This window comes from Gossypium raimondii, chromosome 7, assembly GCF_025698545.1.
Source record: "Gossypium raimondii isolate GPD5lz chromosome 7, ASM2569854v1, whole genome shotgun sequence".
Lineage (NCBI taxonomy): Eukaryota > Viridiplantae > Streptophyta > Magnoliopsida > Malvales > Malvaceae > Gossypium > Gossypium raimondii.
Window position 1 is genome coordinate 2,865,404 of NC_068571.1, and position 23,747 is coordinate 2,889,150.

Below are 23,747 nucleotides of genomic sequence, written 5' to 3' on the forward strand. Positions count from 1 at the left end.
CTTTTATCACAATCGCCACTAAAGAACATGACCTTTAGGGTACTTTTTTCGCAAATGCCACTAAAAGTACCATTCTTTAGCGGCGTTTTACAAAAAAATGCAACTAACTTTGGCAGATTTTTAGCATCCAATTTTCATCCATATGCAACTCTTCCTGTAGCATGGAATCCAACCAAAAACAACAAATTTAAATGATACTTCAAATTCAACGAATGATATATGATATAAATTGATAAATGAAGTATAATTCAAATTATTCTTACAATAATGTTAAAAGTTAAAATGTTAAAAATATTCATACAATAGTCTAAGATGGCGGATTTTGCGACTGCTGAAACATCTTCATCATATTCTGAAGTTGTAGCTAGAGTGCGTCGTACTTTTTGCTCTGTTCTGCTTCCCTCATTGTTGCCTCCGCTTTAAGTTGTAGCTAGAGTTCTTCATATTTTCTTTCAGCTTTCGCTTTAAGTTGAGCAATTCGTTCATCTGTGCTCGCTTGTATCTGTGTCATCTGGTCTCTTAACATCTAAACTTCAGCTTGACCCTGACTCCCCGAAGGCATGTATTGCTGTGAGCTGGATCTAAAATATTGGGTTGGGTTAACAAAAGATCCTTGAAATCAAACCCGACCATACCTTTCAGGACACAAAACTTCAGTAATAATCCGGTTATCAATGTCGTCAAGATGAACAGAACTATCACTCGAAGCAATCGCTTCATACTCCGCCTTTTTATCCTTTAGTTTCTCCTAATAAATCAAAGAGTTAGAAACACAATATATATTAAAAAAACAAATGCAACATAACTTAACATTATTTGCATTACAAACAAAGAATTAAACCATTATAATTAAACACTATAAATATTTAAAATAATTCAAATTTTATTAAGTAAACATACCATAATTTCTGCAGCTTCAGAAGTCATAGGAGATCCATCTTTCTTCCTATGTGTAATGTCAAAAAGCTGAAGGTGTCCAACTTTTTGACCAGACGATAGTTCCTACAATACAGTAGTAAAAATATTATTTAATAGGAAGTAATAAATATTTGACACTATTAATAAATTCAAAATACCTCGGCCTCAGCTACACAAGCAAAACTTTTCGACCCAGCTGTGTGAGTGAGTTTCTATTTTTGCCTGCTGCTTGTTCCAACTCGTTCACGATCCTACATTATGAAATTATTATTACGTATATAGTAAATACTATAAACCGAAATAATTATAAGAGTTTGGAAGTACGTAATACCTATCCTTTCTTTGAATTCCAAAATCTAACCGCATCTTCCCATTGGTACCTCAGTATTCCCGGCTGGACATTTCGCAATTTTTCTTCGAGGGTTATTTTTGTCTTAAAATATTCTTTCTTTAAAGTACTTTTATAGTCTCTCCATCTTTTTTCCAATGCCTTCTTGACATAATTATCCGAGACCTCTAAAACAAACCTCTCTTACAAAAAACACAAGTTTAGAAAGTAAATATAAATGAAACTTAAACCAAAGTATTATAAATTACATTCACGTTTTGTTACCGTAATATTTTCGAGAGCTTGATTTTTGTTACTATCAGGCATTTGATGCCATGACTCATAGTTGATAGGCAACATATTGGCATTTCGTGCTATAATGCCCAAATGTCCTACTAAAAGTAGAGCTTCTAATCCAACAGGCTGACCAATATTGTTTCTAGATACTTTGACACACTCGACAATATTTAACTCGTATAAATCTTTAAGTAGCGTATGTCCTCGACCTCTGCGCGTCCCATCACTTTCAGTTGAAAAATGGTATATTATAATATAAGAATTTGAAAAAAAAAATCAATAATAAAAGTCAACACGCATGTAAATTAAATTTAACTTTACTTTGAATTTCTGCAGGTTCGTCAGGTGTATTCGGAACATTCGAAGATCCAATAGCAGTCTGTTGTTCACTATTTGTTTCTTTCGAATTTGGAGTATTTTGAACAATACTTAGATATCACAATCTTCTTCTAGGAATTTTATCTGCAATACACATAAAATAGTTGAAATTTTAGTAACTAATTACAACAATAATAGTACATATAAAATAGTTGAAATATTTAATAAGACCAAGATTTAAATTATGATATTACATATAATTAAAAAATTGTAAAATCTTACTACATCATAATTCGTAAATATCTTCATCAACATCCTGGCGAACCCATTGAAATTGTGTACTAGTACTAGGGATATTTTCATTTAAGTTTTCTTCTGGAAAAGGCAAAGTTTCTGATCTTTCATCGATGTCATCTCTACTTCCATTGCCCATGTTAAACAAGTCTCTAGGGATATTACGGAGTACAACGTACCAACCCTCATCAGTTGGATCTTTCGAGTAAAAAACTTGTTTCACTTGAGAAGAAAATACATACGGCTCATCTATCAATTGTTGTCCAATGTGAATCAATCGAGAGAAGTTCACCATTGCAAAACCAAATTGATATTGTTTAATTCCATGAGTAGTATTAACATCAGCCCAATCACATCGAAATAAGACAACTTTCCATTTGCCATAGTAATCCAACTTAATAATGTCAGTAAGAAGTTCGTAATACTCCACATTTCCCTCAACAGGATTATTGTCCCTAGCACTAGCATAACTTGTAATTGAAGAATTAACAACTATTCCACAATTTTGAGTTCTTTTCAATCTCTTGCGATATTTCGTATGAAATCTGAATCCATTGATGAGAAATGCACTATATCTTTTTACTACTCTATTCAGACCTTGGGAAAGCCATTTAACTTCGTCATTGACATCCTTCCCACTCCAAACCTATTGAATCGAAAGTAAATTGAGTAATTATAAATGTTATGAGAAAACATTATTATTTGTCAGTGAAAGCTTTAATTGCTTACCGTTTGGCTTAACCATTCATGAAAAGATTCTGTGAATAACTTATTAATCTCTCGATGTTGTAATCTTCGGGAGCGTGAACAAGATCTCAAGATTTGTTTGTACTCACTATGTTAAAAAGAGGTTTACTTTGTTAGAAGATAAACAAATTAATAAGATAAATATTTTTCAAATTCTAGAACTTACTTGCGTAATGGTTCCATTGAATCGTGGTGAAAAATAACATATCGACGTGCTTGAACCCATGATCTATAATCTAATTCTGTGATTTCAACTTTGCCGATTGGTTCTCCTTAACTTTGAAATAAATAAGTTTCGACCAAGTTATGATCATTGAGCCCAGCATTTCTACTTGGTCTGTTCAGTCTTGTTTCAACATCTTCCAAATATCTAGAACAGAAAGTCATACACTCCTCTGCCAAGTAACCTTCAGCAATTGATCCTTCTGGATAACGCTTATTACGACAATAATACTTCAATTTGGATAGAAACCTAAACACGATATACAACATTATCAAAAGTTGTAACTAAAGGCATAGAGGTGAATGAATGAATAATTTACAAATAAATTAGCATCTTTCTATAGGATACATCCATCGATAGAAAACGGGTCCACCAAGTATTGCTTCATGAGGGAGATGGATTAGCAAGTGTACCATAATAGTGAAGAATGAAGGTGGGAAGATCTTCTCCAAATTGCACAAAGTCAAAGCGGCTCGATCTTGTACTTTCTCAAGTTCTTCAACATTCAAAACTTTGTCACAAATGGCTTTCATTATATTGGATAGTTCAATTATACAAGACGTCACCTTTTTTGACATAGAACACCATAAAGCAACTGGCAATAAATCTTGCATCAATGTGATAATCATGTGATTTTAAGGAATATAGTCTTCGATCATTAAGACTCACACATCGAGATATATTTTATGCATACGCATCTGGAACCTTTATATCCTTCAACACCATATAGAACACTTCTTTCTCTTTCTTCGACATTGAAAAAATAGAAGGCGGCAATAGATATTTCTCATTCGGAAGTACTTAGGGATGAAGATCACGCCGAATTCCCATGTGAACTAAATCAAGTCGACTCTGAAGATTGTCTTTCGATTTTTAATCAACATTCAAAATTGTCCCAATGATGTTCTCGCGAACATTTTTCTCAATACGCATTACATCAAGATTGTGTCGTAAAATGTGATGCTCCCTATAAGACAACTCAAAAAAAATAAAATTTCATCCCTCGATCTTCTATTTGTTTGCGTGTTGGGCGATTGATTCATCTTTTCATAACTGAAATTCATATCTTTCAACATGAATAAGATTTCAGATCCAATTGTCTGTGAAGGAGCTTCTCTAAACTCTTCAGTACCGTCAAATAGAGTACTCTGAAATCTAAATCTATGATTTCCCGGTAACCACCGACGATGCCCCATATAAGAGAAATTCTTCCCATTATATAACCATTTCGAACAAGTTTGCGCAGCACAATAAGGACAAGCATAACGTCCCTTGGTACTCCAACCAGATAAATTGGCATAAGTCAGAAAGTCATTAATAGTCTACAAAAAAGCTACACGTAAATTAAAGTTCTCCTTTCTCAATACATCATATGTCTCAACACCCGCCCATAATTGTTTTAACTCTTCAATAAGTGGCTACAAATAGATGTCAATATCATTTTCGGGACCTTTCTCTCCAAGGATAATCATAGATAAGATAAAGGAAGATTGCTTCATGCAAATCCATGGAGGCAAATTCTAAAGAACAAGCACTACAGGCCAAGTACTGTACGAAGTGCTCATGATTTTATAAGGATTAAATCTGTAAACACTAAACTCTTAACACTAAATCATAAACCCTAAACCTTGAACCCCAAACCATAGACCTACACCCTAAACCCTAAAAATATATATTACAATAGACAAAAGTAATTAAAAAAGAATCTTGAATACTAAACCCTAAATCCTAAACTTTAAACTCTAAACCCTAATCATAAATCATAAAACCCTAAACCTTAAACCCTAAATCCTAAATCACAAACCCTAAAATAAAGCTCAATGATTCTATTTTGCTCAACTTTTTTACGGTGTTTTACAGAAAGCGCCGCTATTTCTTGATCTTTAGTGGTGTTTCTCCAAAAGCGCCGCTAATTCTCGACCTATTGCTGCGTTTGTTAAAAAGCGCCGCTAATGCCACTAAAGCTCAGAAAGAAAGTGACGTCGTTTTGCTCAACTTTTTTGTGGCACTTTCCAACAAGAGCCGCTAATGCTTGATCTATAGCGGCGCTTACTGTAAAATGCCGCTATTGCTTGATCTTTAGCGACGTTTCTAGAAAGGCGCCGCTAATTCTCGATCTTTTGCGGCGTTTGTTAAGAAGCGCCGCTAACGCCACTAAAACTTAAAAAGAAAACGATGTCGTTTGTTTAACGTTTTTACGGTGTTTTCTCAAAAAACGCCGCTACTGTTTCATCTATAACGACATTTCTAAAAATGCGCCACTATTTCTTGATCTTTAGCGGCATGTTTCAAAAAGCGCCGCCAATACTTGATCTTTAGCGGCGATTCTAAAAAAGCGCCGCTAATTCTTGATCTATTGCGGCGTTTGTTAAAAAGCGTCGTTAATGCCACTAAAGCTCAAAAATAAAACGCGTCGTTTTACTCAACTTTTTTGCAGCGTTTTCCAAAAAACGCCGCTAATACTTGATATATAGCTGCGTTTTACACTAAACGCCGCTATTGCTTGATCTTTAGCGGCGTTGGTTAAAAAGCGCCGCTAATGCTCGATTTATTGCGGCATTTTTTGTACAAATGCCGCTAAAAACCTGTTTTGCTGTAGTGAATGTTAAATTTTTAAACATTGTAGCCTGCATGACAATCCAAGTGCATTCCATGTTTTTTTTTTTAAATTTTTATGAACTATTTATATATATATTATTTTTTAAAATTATTTGTTGATGTGGAATATATAACAAATTATTTGTTGATATGGCATATATAACAAACAGTGTCATGTTAGCATGAAGTACGAGTAGGTTGCCACGCAGATTGTCATGCCAATAACGTTAAAATTTTAATATTTTTGTTAGCATTTTTGTTAAAAAAATGATTTGACTCTTTTTTTAAGGTTGAGCACAAAATTTAACTAAAAAAAATAATGACCAAATTGACAGAAATTTTAAATGTAGAGGGCCAAATTATCATTATGCCAAAATAAAATTAGCAAAACTTTTGTTTACTTCCAAATCTTTTAACTAATAATGGTAAATTATAATTATAATTATCCCAACCTTTTTCCCTATATTTTATACTTAGATTTATATTCAAGCAATAACTCTATTTTAAAATTAGAATTATATTTTAAATTAATAATTATAATATAAGTTTAAATTGTTTTTAAATGTGTAATTACTACAACTTCTATTAAACTATAATTATTTTTAAATGTATAATTATCACAACTTCTATTCCATTTCAAATTTTTAACTAGTAATTCGAATTAAATATTATAATTATTTTTAAATGTAAATTTAGTAATATAATGAAAAATAAAGAATATTCTCTTCAATTAAAATATTTTTCTAAACTCATGCTTTTATATAGACTATAGAATATGGATTTTAAATAAAATTAAATTATAAACAGACACACATTTTTATAAAAAATTAAGGAGAAACAAAATTAATATATATATATATATATATATTTGTAATTTGATTTTGATAGAAAATTAATCGAAAAATCTAGTGATGTCTTTAAATGGGTTATCTCATTGAGCTAAACCTGTTTATGGGTTGGGTTATTCGTCCGTGTCTAAAGGCCAGCTGGAAATTTGAGAATGTTTGGGTAAAAACATTAGGCCCAAAAAATGGGCTTATGCAAAAAAAAAAAAAACCTCCCGTTTAAAATATGAGTCAAGTTCAGAATTGAACATTCAAGACCCGAGCCAGGCCCGACCCGACCATTTTTAAGTTTATAATACTTTATATTATGTTATTTTTTATATATTATGTAATTTAGAGCACATTAAAAAATAAACTTATACTAAATATAAAATATTATTCTAATGTAAACATTAAAATAATGTTAAGATGACTATATAAAAATTTTAATAAATAAAAATGTATAAAATTATTAAATATTATTAAAATTTTGAAAATAATATGGACGGACCTAAATTAGACTTGGGTTAGTCTTTTGTAAATATAAGTGGGTTTGGATAACAATTTAAATCCATATTTCGTGCCAAATTGGGCTTGGACAATAATATATTATGTTAATATCATGCTTAAACACGACTCGATTCATAAACACCTATACATAAAGTCAATGGTCCATGATAAAAAAATTCGAACTCGATCCGATAATTATTTTACCGAGTCAGTGCATAGTAATATTCCGCATGGAATCACGCTACCAACATGTTTTGCATTTCTTAGCTGAAATACATTATCTAGAAATTTTTTAATTGTGTTTATTATGATAGGGTTGTTTGAGTTGGATACTTGGATAAGACAATAATAGAAAACAAAAAAAAAAAAAATTATAAAATCAAAAGAGATAATTATGCCTTTTAATATTTTATTTATCATGTTTATTAAAATAAAGGTGTTTTTTACGTTAAAAAATCCCTTTTAAAAATAAATAATAATTTAGTTATTTTAACTAACTTTCTCTTAAAAAGCTATCTCTAAAAATACATACATATATTTATATTTAATTTAATTTAGTACACAGTGGAGAAAATTTTTATTCCACGATCGGAGTTGAGATTTTGCTATATGTCTTATTTATTTATTAAAGACATGTGCCAAAATCTCAACCTCGCTTATAGAATAAAAACTTTCCGCCACAAGTGTATCAAGTAATTATCCTTAAAAAAGGAGTAGAATGTTATATTGGTTCAATTTTTAAAATATTATTAATGGTAATTATGTATAATTATCTATTATGTTTGCCTTCACTTTAACTTTTTTTTTAATTTTTTTTATGCAAAAACATGTTAACTATTTAAATTTTAATTTAAGGGTAAATTATCAAAATAGTCACTTTTGTTTTTCTCAGGCAACATTTTAGTCACTTATGTTCAAAATGTTACGTTTTAGTCACTTACATTAACATGTTGTAACATTTTAATCACTGAGCCATTAATTGTCGTTAATGGTGTAACTGTAAGTTGACGCGGCACGTTAAATCATCATTTCAAACAAAAATTTTAGGTTAAATTATACAATTAGGCCCCATATGTTTTTCATTTTGAGCAATTTTTTTCTTTTATGTTCTTTTAACTTTTCTTTTTTCTTCTTTATTTTCCATTATCTTTTGCTTATCCATTTATTTTATTCCTTTCTCTATCTCTTTTAACGTAAAAGAAAAAATTAAATTGCTCAAAATGAAAAAAATATAGGGATCGGTTGTATAATTTAACCTAAAATTTTTATTTGGAATGATGATTTAATGTGCCACATCAATTTACCGTTACACTAGTAACGACAATTAACGCTCAATGACTAAAATATTATAACACGATAACGTAAGTGACTAAAACGTAATATTTCAAACATAAGTGACTAAAATATAATCCAAGAGAAATAAAAGTGACTATTTAATTGTTTATCCTTAATTTAATTGTATACATTAACTCCGAAATGATTTTTCCTTTTATCTATTTCAATTCTCGTTTTAATCAATTTATTTTCTATTAGAACATTCTAAATAATGGTAATTGATTTGACATGAAATAATTTAATGAATTAATTATTTTATAATTAAATAATAATCAAAACCCAAGTCAATTGAATAATTGTTATAATAAACGTCAATAATGAGGGTAGAACAATCGTAAAGTAATAAGAAAAGAAAAATAAGAACACACAGATCTTGCGTGAAAACCCTTTTAGAAAAAAACCACGGGTAGAGGAGAAAAAATTCACTAATGTTAAAAAATGAATTATACAAGAGGAGTTTCAACTATATAACTCTATTCTAATCAAAGTCAAATAGTAGAAGTATAGGTTTATATGAACTTAGCTTGTGTGGTATGGTGAGTACTGCAGGAATGATTATGCTTAATGGAGATCTTATTTTACCCCTATATTTATTTTTTTAACAAGTGACGAAATTCAAATAACACAAACTCTAACAATAATAATTTAAAAAATTAACAAAAATAATATTTGTTGCACACTTATTTGTTTTTCCAAGAATTTGACTACTTGGTGACAGTTAAGGTGTTGTTGTTTAGTCATTCAATATCTCCGTGGCAATCTTAGTAATTTCCCTTAATCTCTAAGGCTAATGGTTAATCTCTTTCTCTATAAATACATACAAACCCGCCATCAATTAATGCTCCCCTACTCCACTTTATTTTCCTCACCTCATTCTCCCTTCTATTCTTTTTATCATTTCGAACTCATAAATTCCGACAATCTTAATTTTACAAACCCAGATTCCGGCCACTGGTCCATCGGAATCTGATTCTTCAATTTTTATTTTTATTTATTGTTTTACCTTTTTACCCTTCACCAATTTTCCCGCTTATTATTTTACTCAAACAAGTATAACCCCGTTTTCTTTAAAAGAAGGCTAGTGGAAAATACGGTGCCCCTGTTTTATGTATTTATTTATATATTTGTAGTAGATTATTTGGTGGTGACGTGGCATGCTCCAAATAAGGCGCAACAATGAACACCAAAACGATGCGTCTCCCTCCCCGTCGGGTGCCCGATTCCATGCCCAACAACAAACGAAAAGAGAGAGACGGTTTTGACCTCAAACCCCAAACCTCTCTTCCTCCGTCCTCGAAACCACCCATGCCGACCGCTCCTCCCCCGCTTCTCTCCAACCACCTCCTAGCGGGATACCTGGCCCACGAGTTCCTCACTAACGGGACGCTCTTCGGCCAGCCGTGGGACCCGACCCGACCTCAACAATCTCCCGCTGAATCCAGTAAGGGAATCAGAGAAAAAGCCGAGCCGAACGACAGATCCGCAGCAGGCGACGCCGAGCCGAAGCCGAAGAAGCATCAAAGGTACGTAGAAGTGGCAAGTTTGCTGAAGACCGATGGGGCCCACTTGCCGGGCATCGTCAACCCGACCCAGCTCTCTCGTTTCTTAGAGATGTAAGGCTGTGTTCCCCCCTCATACGTGGAGACACCTCATTGGACATCGTTTTCAAAAACGAGATTTAAAAATTTTTTTGGAGCAGTTTTATTTTCTTCTCCGTCATTGTTCATACTGGAGAAGTTGTCTGTGGAATACATAGCCATAAGCATAGCTCTATAGTTTTTTTTCTGTTGAATGTATGCATGTACATTTGATGTTCCTTTATATTCTGAATCAATAATGCAAATGAAAGAACAGATCAATCTCAGTCCTTGATACTTTGATGAAGGAGAGTGTGAAGCGGTAAGCATTAGGGATCATAGCGTTATTATTTTTGAAATATTTGAATCTGAATTATTGATTTATATGGTATATTATTTGTTTATTTCTAATATTAGCTTTTCAATCCAAATTAGTCCAAATTTGAATAATTATTCAAAAACATCCCAAATTGCAAAAATAGAATGTCTTTAAATTTACCCACTTTTAATTCGATTTTATAAGTAAAATTTTAATTCGATTTTATAAGTAAAATTTTAATTCAGTTAATCCTAATTTTTTAGTTTTAGGCTTTCAAAAATATTCTTAAATAAACTGGCTTTTAGAAAAAAGAAATTTCTCTCAAATTTTGATACCCGAACAAAGGAAAGAGGAAAAAGTATAAGAGGGTGTCAGAGTGCGATTGGCCAGTACGGTCTGAGAAAAAAAAATCATAAGTACAAATCAGAGAGAAATAAATAAGTTTGGATACTAATTTTATATTCCGAGATAAAAACATTCCTAAACAAAATTCTTTTTAGAGAAAAAGTGTTCCTCTCAAAAATTGACTCAAAAGTATTTTTTTCAACTTCTTTTTATAAAAAGTATTTCTAAACTAAGCTTTAATCGGAATAATTTTTAATCCGTTTATATTGTAATAGTTTGATTCTACATTACTAGAATAATCTATTTATAATAATAACAATTTGAATTTATATTAAGTTGGATCTGAAAAATTTTAATCACCGCTCTATAAAAATCGATTAAATATCGGTTTTATAAAAAGAATTTATGATTTATTTGTTTGTTTTATCCTGACTGAATCTGTGTACCTTGGGCACATATGGCCTGCATAGTGCATACACCAGCTATGACTTCATGATGAAACCTCTAAAGTTTGAATTTGAATTTAAATGTTTCTTTTTCTCCTCTTTATGAATCAATCAACCAGAGAACAATTAAGTAAAAACAGTAGAATCATTATCTACTTTTTCTGTCTCAATTAATATATTTAAAAATATATTTTTTGATTAATTAATTTTTAAAAACATTTCATTGAAATTTTTATAATTTATATTTTAAAATTTAAAGTATAAATTTATTTTAAAAATAAATATGAGTTTATTGGGGAGATATTTAACTTTAAATGTGTTTGGGTGAGGAATTTGTAGAAGATATTTCATTTGTATCAAAGCTTTCAAATTTTTAAAATTAATTTACCTGTTCGAGTGAATATATGGGAAATTTTCAAAATTGTGAGTAATTTCAAGAGGAGATTTTAATAAGTCAATTTCCTTTCCAAATTCCATCTAAATAGGTGGTTTCAAGATTTCTCGTATTGTTATTTGATTTAATATCGATGGTTCATACAAAAAATTTAAACTTCAAAAATCATTTTTATTTAATTCTAGTATCTATAATTTATAATTTTTCAAATATAATTATATATATTGAATATTTTTATATTATTTATTTTAAAAAATTATTCTTATTTTATAATTTGTCAAGTACTAAATCAATTATTTATCCAAATAAAGCAATTACAAATCTTAACCTTTTGAATTGATGAATTCCAAAATACATTCTATATTTATTATTTAATTTTTATTTTAAAATACCAATTAAAGATATGTGATGGATTCTAAATAATTATCTTTTATTTATGCATAATTATGTATTACATTCTTTTAACTCTACAAATCGGGTTAAGAAAATCACCATGTATGTTTAATTAGTATTTAAAAAACTAAAATACTAAATAAATAAAATATATGACGATTTCTTGATCCTGATTGCAGAGTTAAAAATTTTCAATACTGATATATCAAATAACAATATTTTCATTTATTTTTAAATATTAATTAAGGATATATTGGAGTTTTATAATTTAACTTACTATCAACTCCTTTGGAAAAAATCTTGTAAGTGTCGTCTTTTGGGCAACCGATTCGGGCCTCAACAATCGAATGTATTGTCCTTGTGTCAGGGTTTTGTCCCCGACCTTTGCAGAGAGCCGTGTATGGTTCACGTTTTGGGGAGGGACGCCTCAAATAGTGGAGATAGGTACATGCAAGACTTAAGATAATTGTTAATATTGAGTATGTGAATAATAATGGAGGTTCTTGGGTGCATCGTAGTTTGAACCACTAACATTGATCTTATATGCAACTTGTTTACAAATATGGTATCACTGAAGCTATGGGTCATCTAAGAAAAGTTTTGTCTTCGAAGTGTTGTCATCTGAGCAATCAACTAGGACCTCAATAAGTACTAAAATATTTAGTGTAAAATTTGTTCGATATATTATTTAAACTTAAATACTAAATATAATTAGATTGTTTGATAAATAATAATATAATTTAAAAATGTAAAATAGAATAAAAGATAATTGAACTTATATTCTCTATTAAGTGATCGGTTAATCCTTATCTATTTATCGTTTTTCATATAACAGGGCACAGCCCGAACAATCAACGCGACTAATGCGACTCGAACCTAGACTATACTTGGGACGATGAATACCCTTAACTATCAGGTCATCACATGGGGTTCTATCTAATAGTTTTTATTGTGGATTATCAACCATGTTTTAGAAATCAATTACTAAAATATTAAATTTTAATTAAATTATTTTTTATTTTAATCAACATTATTAAATCGAATAAAAACTAAAATAAAAAAGTGGATGCGATGCAAATAAAAGACTGAACATATATTTTTGCTGAAGTTTCAAGGCAAATGCAGCGGCTTTAGCGAAAAAGGCAAATGGACCGGCTTCCTCGGCTTGGCACTCATATGTCTGTGGGACCTATTCTCTGACCCGAATATGACCTGATACAGTAAAAAGAAGTCATAGCTAAAATTAGATTGGTTAAAATGTGCCACAAGTCCCTGTACTTTTCAAATTTTGGTAATTTAGTTCCTGTACTTTTATTTCATGAAATTTAGCCTCTTTGCTTTTCAGATTTTAAAATTTAGGTTTAATTGTTAATATTTTTAACTTCTTTTGTTAAATTTAAGTTAATTTCAAAGTTATTTTTTAATTACATGGCTACTAAGTGAGTATTCTTTTATTTGAAAAATACCATAGCGATTTAATTTAAAAAAAATTAGTGTTAATAGTTGGATCTGAATTTTGAAATCTAAAAATAGAAGGACTAAATTATATGAAATATAAATAAAAGGATTAAATCCTAATTTTGAAAATTACAAAAACTTATCACATAATTTAACCAATTAGATTATATTGAGTTTAAATCTCATTGCATTTTATAAAAAAAAAGATTTTTCATAACATTGTCACGGAGCCTTAAATTTGTTTTGGAGGCGAAATTAAATTGTATATCTTTACGATAGTAAAATGCAATTTCTAGCCTATATATTTATAATTTTAAAGGCTTAAATCAAATTTTTATCATTTTGAGGAGCTAAAGTGTAATTTTATCATTACTAATTTAAAATTTTATAAATTATAAATTGTATATTTTAAGATAATAAAAATTTAATTTCATAATTTTAATAACCTATATCTTTATAAATTTTAAAAATTAAATCAAAATTTTATCATTGGGTCAAAATATAATTCTATTATTAATTTAAATTTTTAAAATTATAAAAAATTAAAATTAAAATTTACCATTTGTATGGACCATCTCCACTGCAATGGATAAATGAAATCAATTTAATTAAACTTTTAAATATAGAAACTATTAATTACTGCATTAATTAATTTAACTAAAAAAAGGAAAAATCCCTCTTTTCCTTATACGTCTTACCTAACCCTAACCCTAATCCAATAACACTAAAAAAATAAAATAGTCCTTTTCCCTCACTTTCATTCGTAATTTCCTTTTTACGCCATCCCCCCCCCCCTCTTTCTCTTTCATATCCTTCTCCGGTGGTTTCAACGGTGGCTGTACCATCGTCGACCTGAAAAGCTCGATCTGAACAGTTCAACTTTATTGATACAATATAGCTAAGATTCGGTATCAGATCTGAAAAATTCATTTAGCTTACTAAGATTTGCGTTGTTGTAGATGCCAAATAACAGCTGGTTTGCTAAATTTTGATTTATCGTAATAAGGTTATTAATGTTTAACTGATTTTGGTTTTTTTGTGGCAAAGATATAAGTTGACATTCAAGACGGTATTTATTGTTCACAAGAAATTAGGGTTTAAATGTCACCCTCTATTTTAACGTTAACACAACGAGTACGTAGTTGTTAATTTTGATTTAAAATCTTGATTTTTCTCTTAAATTTTGCTTTTAAAATTAATAATATTAAAGGTAAAATAATTTTTAACCCTCTAACATTTATATTTTTTGACAATTTGATGATCACCCTTTAAAAGAATATAATTTTAAAAAAATTAAAAATAAAAAATAAAATGATTTTAAAAACATAAACAACAAATTTTAAAACCAATGTTATCTAAATCAGACGGGACCCACCAATTAAACCAGAAATTGATTGTGGCATTAGTCTGGTGAGAGATAAAATATCGGTTGACAAACGAATTGATATGGGTTGGTTGAACCGAACTAAAAAATCAGTTGAACTGATTTTAAACTGGCCTGACCAATTGGTTTCCTAAATGACCAGTCTGATCAGTTCAAAACAAATAAATTATTAAAAAATAAAAATATTAAAAAGTTATAAAAATCGATTCAATTGAAAGTTTAACTGATTTTTAGACTAGTTCAACCAGTCCATATCGGTTCATGGGTCAACTGGTTTTTAAATTTTTAAAATTTTTAGCCCTCGACATTTACAATTTTTTGTCAAATTGGCCCATTCCCTTTAACAATAAGTAATGTTTTTTTTTAAATAAAAATTATATTTTTTTCTTGTTAAAAAAAACACAAAATTTAAAAATTATATATATATTTTTAAATAAAACATATGAAAAATAAATTCTTAAAAAAACAAATAAAAAGATTTTTTAAAAATTCAATGTTAACTAAACCAAACAAAATTGATTAGATCAAGAACCAATTGGAGTATCGGTCTAGTGACAGGTAAAAAATTAGTTGGCCTGCAAATTGATACAGATTGGTTGAACCGGGTTAAAAAAACCAGATGAAACCAATTTTATATTTTTAATAATTTATTTGCGTTGAATCAGTAAGATTGATTGTTCTAGGAACCAATTGGTCAAGCTAGTTCGAAATCGATTCAACTACATGTTAAATTGATTTTTAGCTCGGTTTAACCAGTTTGTACCGATTTGCAAGTCAACTGGTTTTTCACCTTTCATTGGACTGTTACCCTAATAGGTTCTTGATTTAGCCCAGTTTAGATAACATTGAATTTTGAAATTTTTATTTTAAAAATAATTTTTATTTTTTATTCATTGAATTTTAAAGAGTTTATTTTTAAATAATTATAATATTTTTTAAAGTTTTTATTTTTTTTAACATATGAAAAATAAATTTTAAAAATTTAAAATTTTATGTTCTTTTAAATGGTAAGGACCAAATTGATAAAAATTATAACTGTTGAGAGCTAAAAATTTATTTTACCTTCGTCATCGTTAACTTTAACGACAAAATTAAATGGAAGGATAAAAAATTTAAATAAAATAAAAAACAAGGACTCAATGTCTCAAAATTAAAGTATAGGGACTAAATTTCAAATTTCAAAATAATACAGGACCTTTGACATATTTAAACCAACAATTTAAACGAGAATTTCATGTTTTAAAGAAAACAAAATCTATACTACTGTATATAAAAAGAAAGTCGTAAGGCTTTCCTTACGTGAAAGCTGTCTATTGCTTTATTATCTTTTAAATGATAATATAATGGTTAAATTTTAGTTTTAGTCCTTCTACTTCTTTCTTTTGAGATTATTTAAGAATGATTAAATTTCACTTTTGATCCTATACTTTGCTAAATTCTGAATTTAATCTTTATATTTTAACTTTGACACAATTTAATACCTCAACTTTTACAATGTCATTAGTTAATCTAAATATTTTATTCTAGTTAAAATGTTAATGTGAAATTTTAAGAATTGTTAACACCTCTAAAATTCATTGCTAAATTTACGTACATTAAAATGTCATTTTTTGTTACATGTATACCGAGTGAGTATTTTTCCAATTTCAAAATATTACACCAGAAAATTTAATGGAAGAATTTTAACAATGTAATAATTAGACCTGAATTTTTAAATTAAAAAATTAAAAGGATTAAATCCTCGAAAATAAAAACAAGGATACTAAATTCTAAATATATGTAAAGTACAAGTATTTAAAGTATATTATAATCTTTAAATTTTTCTCTATAATTCCAAATATATGTAATAGCTCTTTAGATAAAAGGTAGTCAATATTATTTCGTGAATTTATCGTTTTTATCACTATTGGTATTAGTACAATCGATATTGACCGAAATTTAAAAAATTCTTTATAGATTTTAAATTTTTTAAACAAATAGTTAGCTCTCTAAAAAATTTAATTTTCTCGTTAAACCTTTTAAAATTTTTAGAAATTTTAATTAGATTTACCAAAATTTTTAAACATTCTCATTAGATCCTCCAATTTTTTTAAAAATTTTTGTTAGGCTCCACCAAATCTTTAAAATTTGACATTGGAGAGTTCTTTGTTCAGTTTAACTATACCATTGAAAATAGTGTGTTCATATTATTTCACCTATTGCATTTTACAAATAGTGTGAGAAATAATAAATTTGCAGGGACTAGCCACACAAATTGACTTAAAAAATTCACATGGAATGATGATATTAACATGCCACTGCCACATTAGTTTGTTGTCACACCGGAAACGATACTTAGGACCAATTTAGCATTGTTTCTCAGAAACATTTTTAAATAAAAGTTAAAATTTTCTGTTTTTACTTTTGGCAAAAAAAGTGTTTTTGCATATATTTTTTTATCTCAAAAGCACTTTTGAAAAGTTTAAAATTTAGTAATGCTTTTATCTCAAAAGTACTTTTTGTCCCAAAAGTGCTTTTGAGAAGCAATGCTAAACTGACCCTTAATGACTTAGTAACCATAACATAACAAGCCAATAACGATAATGACCAGATAGTAATTTTTAAAACTTTGATGACCTAAACAGAATTTTAAGCAAACATAATTTATTAAACTTGCAATTAATCCAATAATAGAAAAATAAAATAAAGGTCTATTTATGAATTTCATCCCTCTACAGAAAATGAAAACTTAGTCCCTTTATTCGTAATTTATAAAAATTGAGAAATTGGTAAAATAGCAAAAATCATTAGCTCAACAATTTATAGGAACAAATTAGCAAAACCAACTGTACAAGTTCGTTTATTTTACCATTAACTAAACTAATTTCTCAATTTTCATAAAACTCGATGATCGAATTTTAACAAGTCAAAGTAGATGGACTAACTTCTTAATTTTCGTAAAATATAGGGATGAAATTTAGGATTAAAACTTAAATAAATCATAGAAAGAGTTAATTAAATCAGATGCCTCAATGTATGGTCTAGATTCTAAATTAGCCCTATTTTTAAAACATTTCCAATTAAGTTTTTAAAATCATGAATCCTCTTAAATTATTATTAATGTCTTTATTTTTTAACATATTTTAAAATTCGATTAATCTTTTTAAATATACTACATTTAATGTGGAAGCTGATGATAGGTTGAAGCTTAGGACCAATTTAGAATCTCGATCATTATTTAAGGACTTTTGGTAAAATTAACCCTAATAGAAAAGCAGTCGTGTCCATTCAGCAAAGTAAAACGGCACCGTTGAACATGGATAAGAAAAGGGGCGCGAGGTTTTGGGTTTTGCACTCTGCTAACTGGTGAGGTCTGCTTTGCTCATCCTTTCTTCTCCATTTTTCAGTTTGAAGAATTGTGGAGCGTTTCAACTTCTTCAAATCCATCAAAATCCCAGCACAAATCCTCTCCAGAAAATCTGGGTAAGTCTTAATTCTTGCATGCCAAAAATTTCTGAACTTTCGAAGTAGAAAAAAAAGAAAAGAAAAACTATATATTACTACTAACTCTTTCACGTTTCACACTTTTGTTTTTGGTATGTTGGAAAGTTGAATTTGCTTTAGATACGTTCATTAAAAGGAAAGAAAGAGAATTACTGTATCTGGAAATGGGAAAGCAAATGATTTTCTTATAAGCATGCTGGATGATTTCTGTGGTTAATAAAGTTAAGCAATTAATTTACATGATGAGCTTCCCACTGCTGATTACTTATTTCGTTTTCTTATAGTTACAGGCTTCTATTCAAAAGAGAATAGTACCTCAGCTGGATTTTTGGGTATTTTGGAATTCCATGATTAATTATGATTATTAGAAAAGAGTCAACAGAATCATGAAATAGAAGCAATTTTTGGGAAGCTGGTCCTTTGCTAAATGAGCTTTCCTATCTGCTAGGGAATTTGTACTTGTTGAGAAAATGTTATCCTTTCAGATTGGTATCTTTCCCAAATCCTTTTTGCCTCTTTGTCTAGTGAAAAACAATCATAATTCCTGCAACATGCTGCCTGTTTCTGATGTTACTCGTAGTACTCTAAGTCATTGGTGCAACGTCTGGCCCTCCTGTGTACACCATCGCCGTTTTTTAAAAACTTCCCCTTGCTTTGCTACTTCAAGAAAATCCGATTCCAACCCTGATCCTGATCCTAATCCTGACTCGAAGCCTAAATCTAAAGCTGAAACAGGAAACCAGGACCAAAAGTCTGTAGTTTCCCATAACAAAGATGAAAATCCAGATAAAAGCTTCCCAACAACCATTCCTAAGAAGCCAAGACGGGGTCGTAGGAGTGAAGCTGTAGCTGTTGAAGATTTTATACGCGACTCACTTGAACAAACTTTTGAATCAATCCGGCAGCAGAATCCAGAAGTTTTTGAAAATAAGGAAAGTGTGATGAAGGATAGACTTGAAAATCAGTTTGATTGTGACAGTAGCAGTGATGAAGATGAGGACGAGGACGAGAAGGATAGTGAAGCCGGTAAAAGAGGAAAGAAGATGGTGGTGGAAGAGGATGATCCAGATTGGCCATTGGACGCAGAAATTGGGTGGGGAATTAGGGCATCGGAGTACTTTGAGCAGCATGCTATTAAGAATGTGGTGGGTGAAGATGGTTTTGAGATTGACTGGGAAGGAGAGATTGATGATAGCTGGGTAAAGGAGATTAACTGTCTGGAGTGGGAGAGCTTTGCTTTCCATCCCAGTCCGCTAATTGTTCTTGTATTTGAGAGATACAAAAGGTAACTCTTTTCCTCTCAATTGTATTGTGTTACCATTTTTCTCTTTCAAATGATTCCTGCTCCAATTTTTGGAATTTTTGTGGCAGATGACACAGCAAATCAAAGATTTAGTTACTGTTAATATATGCATTTTTTGCCTGTGGTTAGCAAGCATGTGCAGGCAATTAAGTGCCCAAGATGCATTTTTGTACTTCCTTGTGATCCATGATGTTTAATGTTTAATGATTAATAATGTTATGTTTTGGTATGATTGTGCCTATTATAGAGTCGAATGCCTTCCAATTATCTCTTTCATAGACAATTTTTTATTTCTACCAGCTAATAAGGAAAAAACATCCATTTGATATTGTCTACAGGGCAACTCACAATTGGAAGACTTTGAAAGAGCTAGAGAAGGCGATCCAGGTATATTGGAATTCCAAGGACCGGTTACCTCCTCGGGTAAAAATCTTTGCTTTGTCTTTAATCTGAAAATACTATATTGATAGTCTACGCAAACTTAATTAACTCTGCATTTGGTTGCACATAAGCTTCAGTTCATGTACTCCATTAGGTCACTTGAGAAAGCATATTGCATTTGTACTTTGTTAGAGAAAGGTCAAAATATTTGTTTAGCTGTTTTGCATTATTTATCTGCCAATGATGATGCCTTGGAGTATTCCTGGAAACAGGCAGTCAAACTGGATATCAATATCGAGAGAGATTTGGCATATGCTCTTAAAGTCAGGGAATGCCCACAGCTTTTATTTTTACGCGGAAACAGGATCATGTACAGAGAGAAAGGTTGGTTGTATAGTTTTTCTTTCAAGAGTATTATACAAAATATTTGTCTATTAAATTGCTCTGAACTCCTATATCTGATGCTACAATTTAACGAGGGTCTTGGCAGAGTTTCGCAAGGCTGATGAATTGGTCCAAATGATTGCTTATTTCTATTACAACGCGAAGAAGCCTGCATGGATTGATGAGGCATCCATATGTCGACCTTATTAGGTTTGTATGTGTTAAACGCTCCAAATCTACATTTAAGAACATGTTTATTCCTCAGACTTGTCTTGATTATTTTGCTTCTGTTTTTCCTAATGGATAATGATATTTGTAACCCTTCTGATCAGGGATTTCCCCCAATCTTTGTCCTTTCTGAACACAATGGACACCGATGCTAAAATCAGAAGTTGACTTGGGGAAACATGAACAAGTAATGTATCATCTATCCTGAGACCAAATATATGGACTTTTTTTACAAATTAACTCATCTAATTTAGATGAGTAAATTTGTAAATAAAGTCCATAGATTATAAATCTTGCTCATTTTTGCTGAATTACAATGATATCGGTATTTCTGCAACAGGCTTCTTTTGTTTCTTCCTTTTGATTTCTGAGTTTTTGATCCACTGCCTTGAGAGAGTGAATCTTTTTTCTGAAGGGGATGCTTTGGGTTCATTTAAAAATGCATGAAAAAGGCACCGACGAAATACCAGTAAATTCTTGGTGACAGTTTATATTATTTGGATTTGGATTTTGTGTTTCTAGTGTTTGCCCTTTTTTGAGTGGAGTCGTTATAGCTTTGATTCCAATTTTAGAGACCAGATAAGAAGAGAAAATGGAGAGAAAAAGAAGAATATTTGGTATTTTTTCTTTCATGAGAAGTTGTGAATACACTTGGTTCATATATAAACAGTGCATGTTTTAGCTCTTCTCTCAATTATAATAGCTTTTACCTTCAACTGCTTCCTTATACCATCTTGCTTTGTTGTTTCCTTCTTGCCTACTAGTTTCATGACACTCTTGATTTCCACTAAAGCAAAAAGATGGTCTAGCAACCAATATGTTTACATACAGAGAAAAAGAAAATCAGGAATTTCTCCATTTCAATTACCCTCCCCTTCTACAAACTCTGAATCACAACTGATTAGGGACCCTGCCTCGGACAGAGTATCCGACTCCTGGGTGGTTCTGGACCGCCTGGAGCTTCCTTCACCACCCATGTCTTTCACCTTCTTTCGCCTACTTTTCTTTGAGTCTTTTGTGGTTGTCTCGGTTGTTTGGCTTGCATCCTTGGGTTTTCTAGTCGACTTGGAAGGCTTCTTCGATTGCTTTGTTGAAGAAGCATTTTCTTTAGTGGATGAAGTGCGCTTTGATGATTTAGGCAGGTCGGGCATGTCTCTTGTTGAAGAACTTTGTGCCCTCAAACCTTTTCGGCTCAACCTCTCTGGAATAGAAAAAATGATTGCATCCTTAGTTTTGCCATAAAAAATTACCTTGAGAGAGTCATTTGACAGGATCTTCCCCCATACCTTCTCCTGCTTGAGCTAAAGGTGTTGATTGAAGCCCTCCTGCTGGTGTTTTGAACTCATTCATCTGCACACACACACATATATATAATAAAACAAAACGTTAGATATGTAACCCAATATTAGTCTTGTTTGCATGGTTTAATCCTAGTAATAGTAATAGTTGGTGGTTAAATTTAGTCATTTACCCAGCTGGGTGTAGAATTTACAGCTGATGGACCATCCCATCCTATGTGAGCCACATGCTTTACATCTGTTGGCATACCAATCTGCATTTCAGGCTCTTTGTCACTTTCTGCAAAATTAAAGTTCACCCCATTTTCTTGCCATTATTAGCCAACATTCTCTAAAACCAAACAAACCCACTGGCTGCTTTTGCATGCATGCATACATGTATGTCTTATAATGTCATAAAAGGAGAAAGATGGAATTACATACCAAATAATTGAGTAATGTATCTAAAACCTTTTAGCAATCCTTTCATCTTATTGATTTAATGACATCTAAACTAAATCAGCATATGGAGTTGAAGTCAAGCTTCAAATCTGAATCTGAAAACTCAGACAAAAAAAAAAAAACTTTTTTAGCATCAAAGATATAATGTACGCCATCGAGAACTCTTTCATCTTTTTTTTTTTTAAATAATCGTATCCCTCATATGTTTGGATATTAATATCGATATGATCCTCCAAATATACGAGAAAGAAATGAGTATGACCGTATATAATATAGAATATAAATTTTCTCTTAGTATTGAAACATTTCTTCTGCTAAAACATCTCACCTTGATAGAAAGAACAAAACTTTGTGTGATGCATACAAGCATGCATGCATGAGTTTGAAGAATGCAAAAGCATATGAAAAATGTTTCTTAAGAAACAACAAAGAAATTTAAAACCAAAAGGGAAAAAAACAGTAATTTTGTTTCTCGAACCTTAAATAGAGGGAAATCAATACTACTACTAAAAATATTGCATAAAAAAGTTGGACTGTTTTCTGATAATTGTGTTTTTTTAGAAAGGAAAAGTTTTGTTTTAAGCAAAACTTGCGTTTGTTCAATGGAAGTGAAATCTAAAATAACAAAAACTTGTCCAAAATTTAGGGTTGAGAATGAGAAAGAGAGATATTTAGGAGGCTTTTAACAAATTGTCTTATTTAGTAACATGTTGATTTTTGGGTTTTTTCTTTCCATTTTTATTTATATAATAAAAAAAGTTTGCATGCATTTCTATATATAAAAGTAAGTAATGGATGAAATTCTTGCTGAAAAACTTTTAATTCTAGCTCTCTTTTTTCTTGTTAATTTTTTTGTTAGATGATTAAATTTGGAGCTGAGTCCGATTGGACTCTTAAATGACGCTGTTAGTTTTTTAGTGTTAGTTTATATATAAATAAAATGGACTTTGGTTTAAATCATAAAATCGAAGCTATCAGGATTTGGTGTTAGAAAAATAAATAAGAAAATTAAAAAAGAAAGGTAAAAATAATGTTAATACAATATAATAAATTTGAGATATGTTTAATACTTTAAAGCTTAACAATTCTGTCAAACAATTAACACGGAAGTCCTTTATATATATATATATATATATATATATTATATAAATATATATTTTCATGATACGTTTTATTGAGATTTATCTTTTAACGTGACATCCTTCCAAAAATTGTGTTGCTTTACAATAGAATTTTATATAAAGTTATGTTTTTACATGCAACTTTATGTACAAAATTACGTTATTACAACACAACTATTCATCAATAATTATAATTTGCTAGACTTTTCAAGATAATAAAATATTGCAACTTATAAATATTATAAAGTAGGTTTTAAGAGTTCAAGAAGCTCCTGAATTTTTCTAAAAATCAATTAAGCCCCATCACGAAAATTGCATCCAATTAGAAGTGGAAATATATCACACATAATATTCATTTATATTTTTGTTTGAGGTTGTTCACTTTTAACACTATTATGGC

At 30.2% G+C, this 23,747-nt stretch overlaps 3 protein-coding genes across 5 annotated transcripts; 2 read left to right on the forward strand and 1 right to left on the reverse strand.

Annotated features, from left to right (window-relative positions):
* Positions 1-9,238: 9,238 nt before the first annotated feature.
* On the forward strand, positions 9,239-10,266 carry LOC105767949 (hypothetical protein). The gene has a single exon (XM_012587567.2). The coding sequence runs from the start codon at positions 9,569-9,571 to the stop codon at positions 10,007-10,009; it is 441 nt and encodes a 146-aa protein (XP_012443021.1). The 5' UTR covers positions 9,239-9,568; the 3' UTR covers positions 10,010-10,266.
* Positions 10,267-18,022: 7,756 nt separating this feature from the next.
* LOC105767915 (thioredoxin-like fold domain-containing protein MRL7, chloroplastic) lies at positions 18,023-21,181 on the forward strand. 3 transcript variants are annotated; one of them, XR_001125672.2, is made up of 7 exons: positions 18,023-18,170; positions 18,476-19,476; positions 19,833-19,917; positions 20,148-20,259; positions 20,366-20,469; positions 20,592-20,674; positions 20,828-21,181. XR_001125672.2 is itself a non-coding variant. In XM_012587503.2 (6 exons), exons 2-5 carry the CDS (start codon positions 18,662-18,664, stop codon positions 20,467-20,469), a joined length of 1,116 nt encoding a protein of 371 aa, XP_012442957.1. In that variant the 5' UTR covers positions 18,023-18,170; positions 18,476-18,661; the 3' UTR covers positions 20,592-21,181. The 3 variants fall into 3 exon arrangements, 1 of the variants encoding a protein (XP_012442957.1); XR_008198047.1 differs by having other exon boundaries at positions 18,028-18,170; positions 18,482-19,476; XM_012587503.2 differs by having other exon boundaries at positions 20,592-21,181.
* Positions 21,182-21,347: 166 nt separating this feature from the next.
* On the reverse strand, positions 21,348-22,254 carry LOC105767930 (CRIB domain-containing protein RIC7). Its single transcript, XM_052633463.1, has 4 exons — positions 22,209-22,254; positions 21,956-22,092; positions 21,774-21,837; positions 21,348-21,688 (listed from the first exon to the last, which is right to left on the reverse strand). The coding sequence occupies exons 1-4, from the start codon at positions 22,252-22,254 to the stop codon at positions 21,348-21,350; spliced, it is 588 nt and encodes a 195-aa protein (XP_052489423.1).
* Between the last annotated feature and the right edge of the window lie 1,493 nt (positions 22,255-23,747).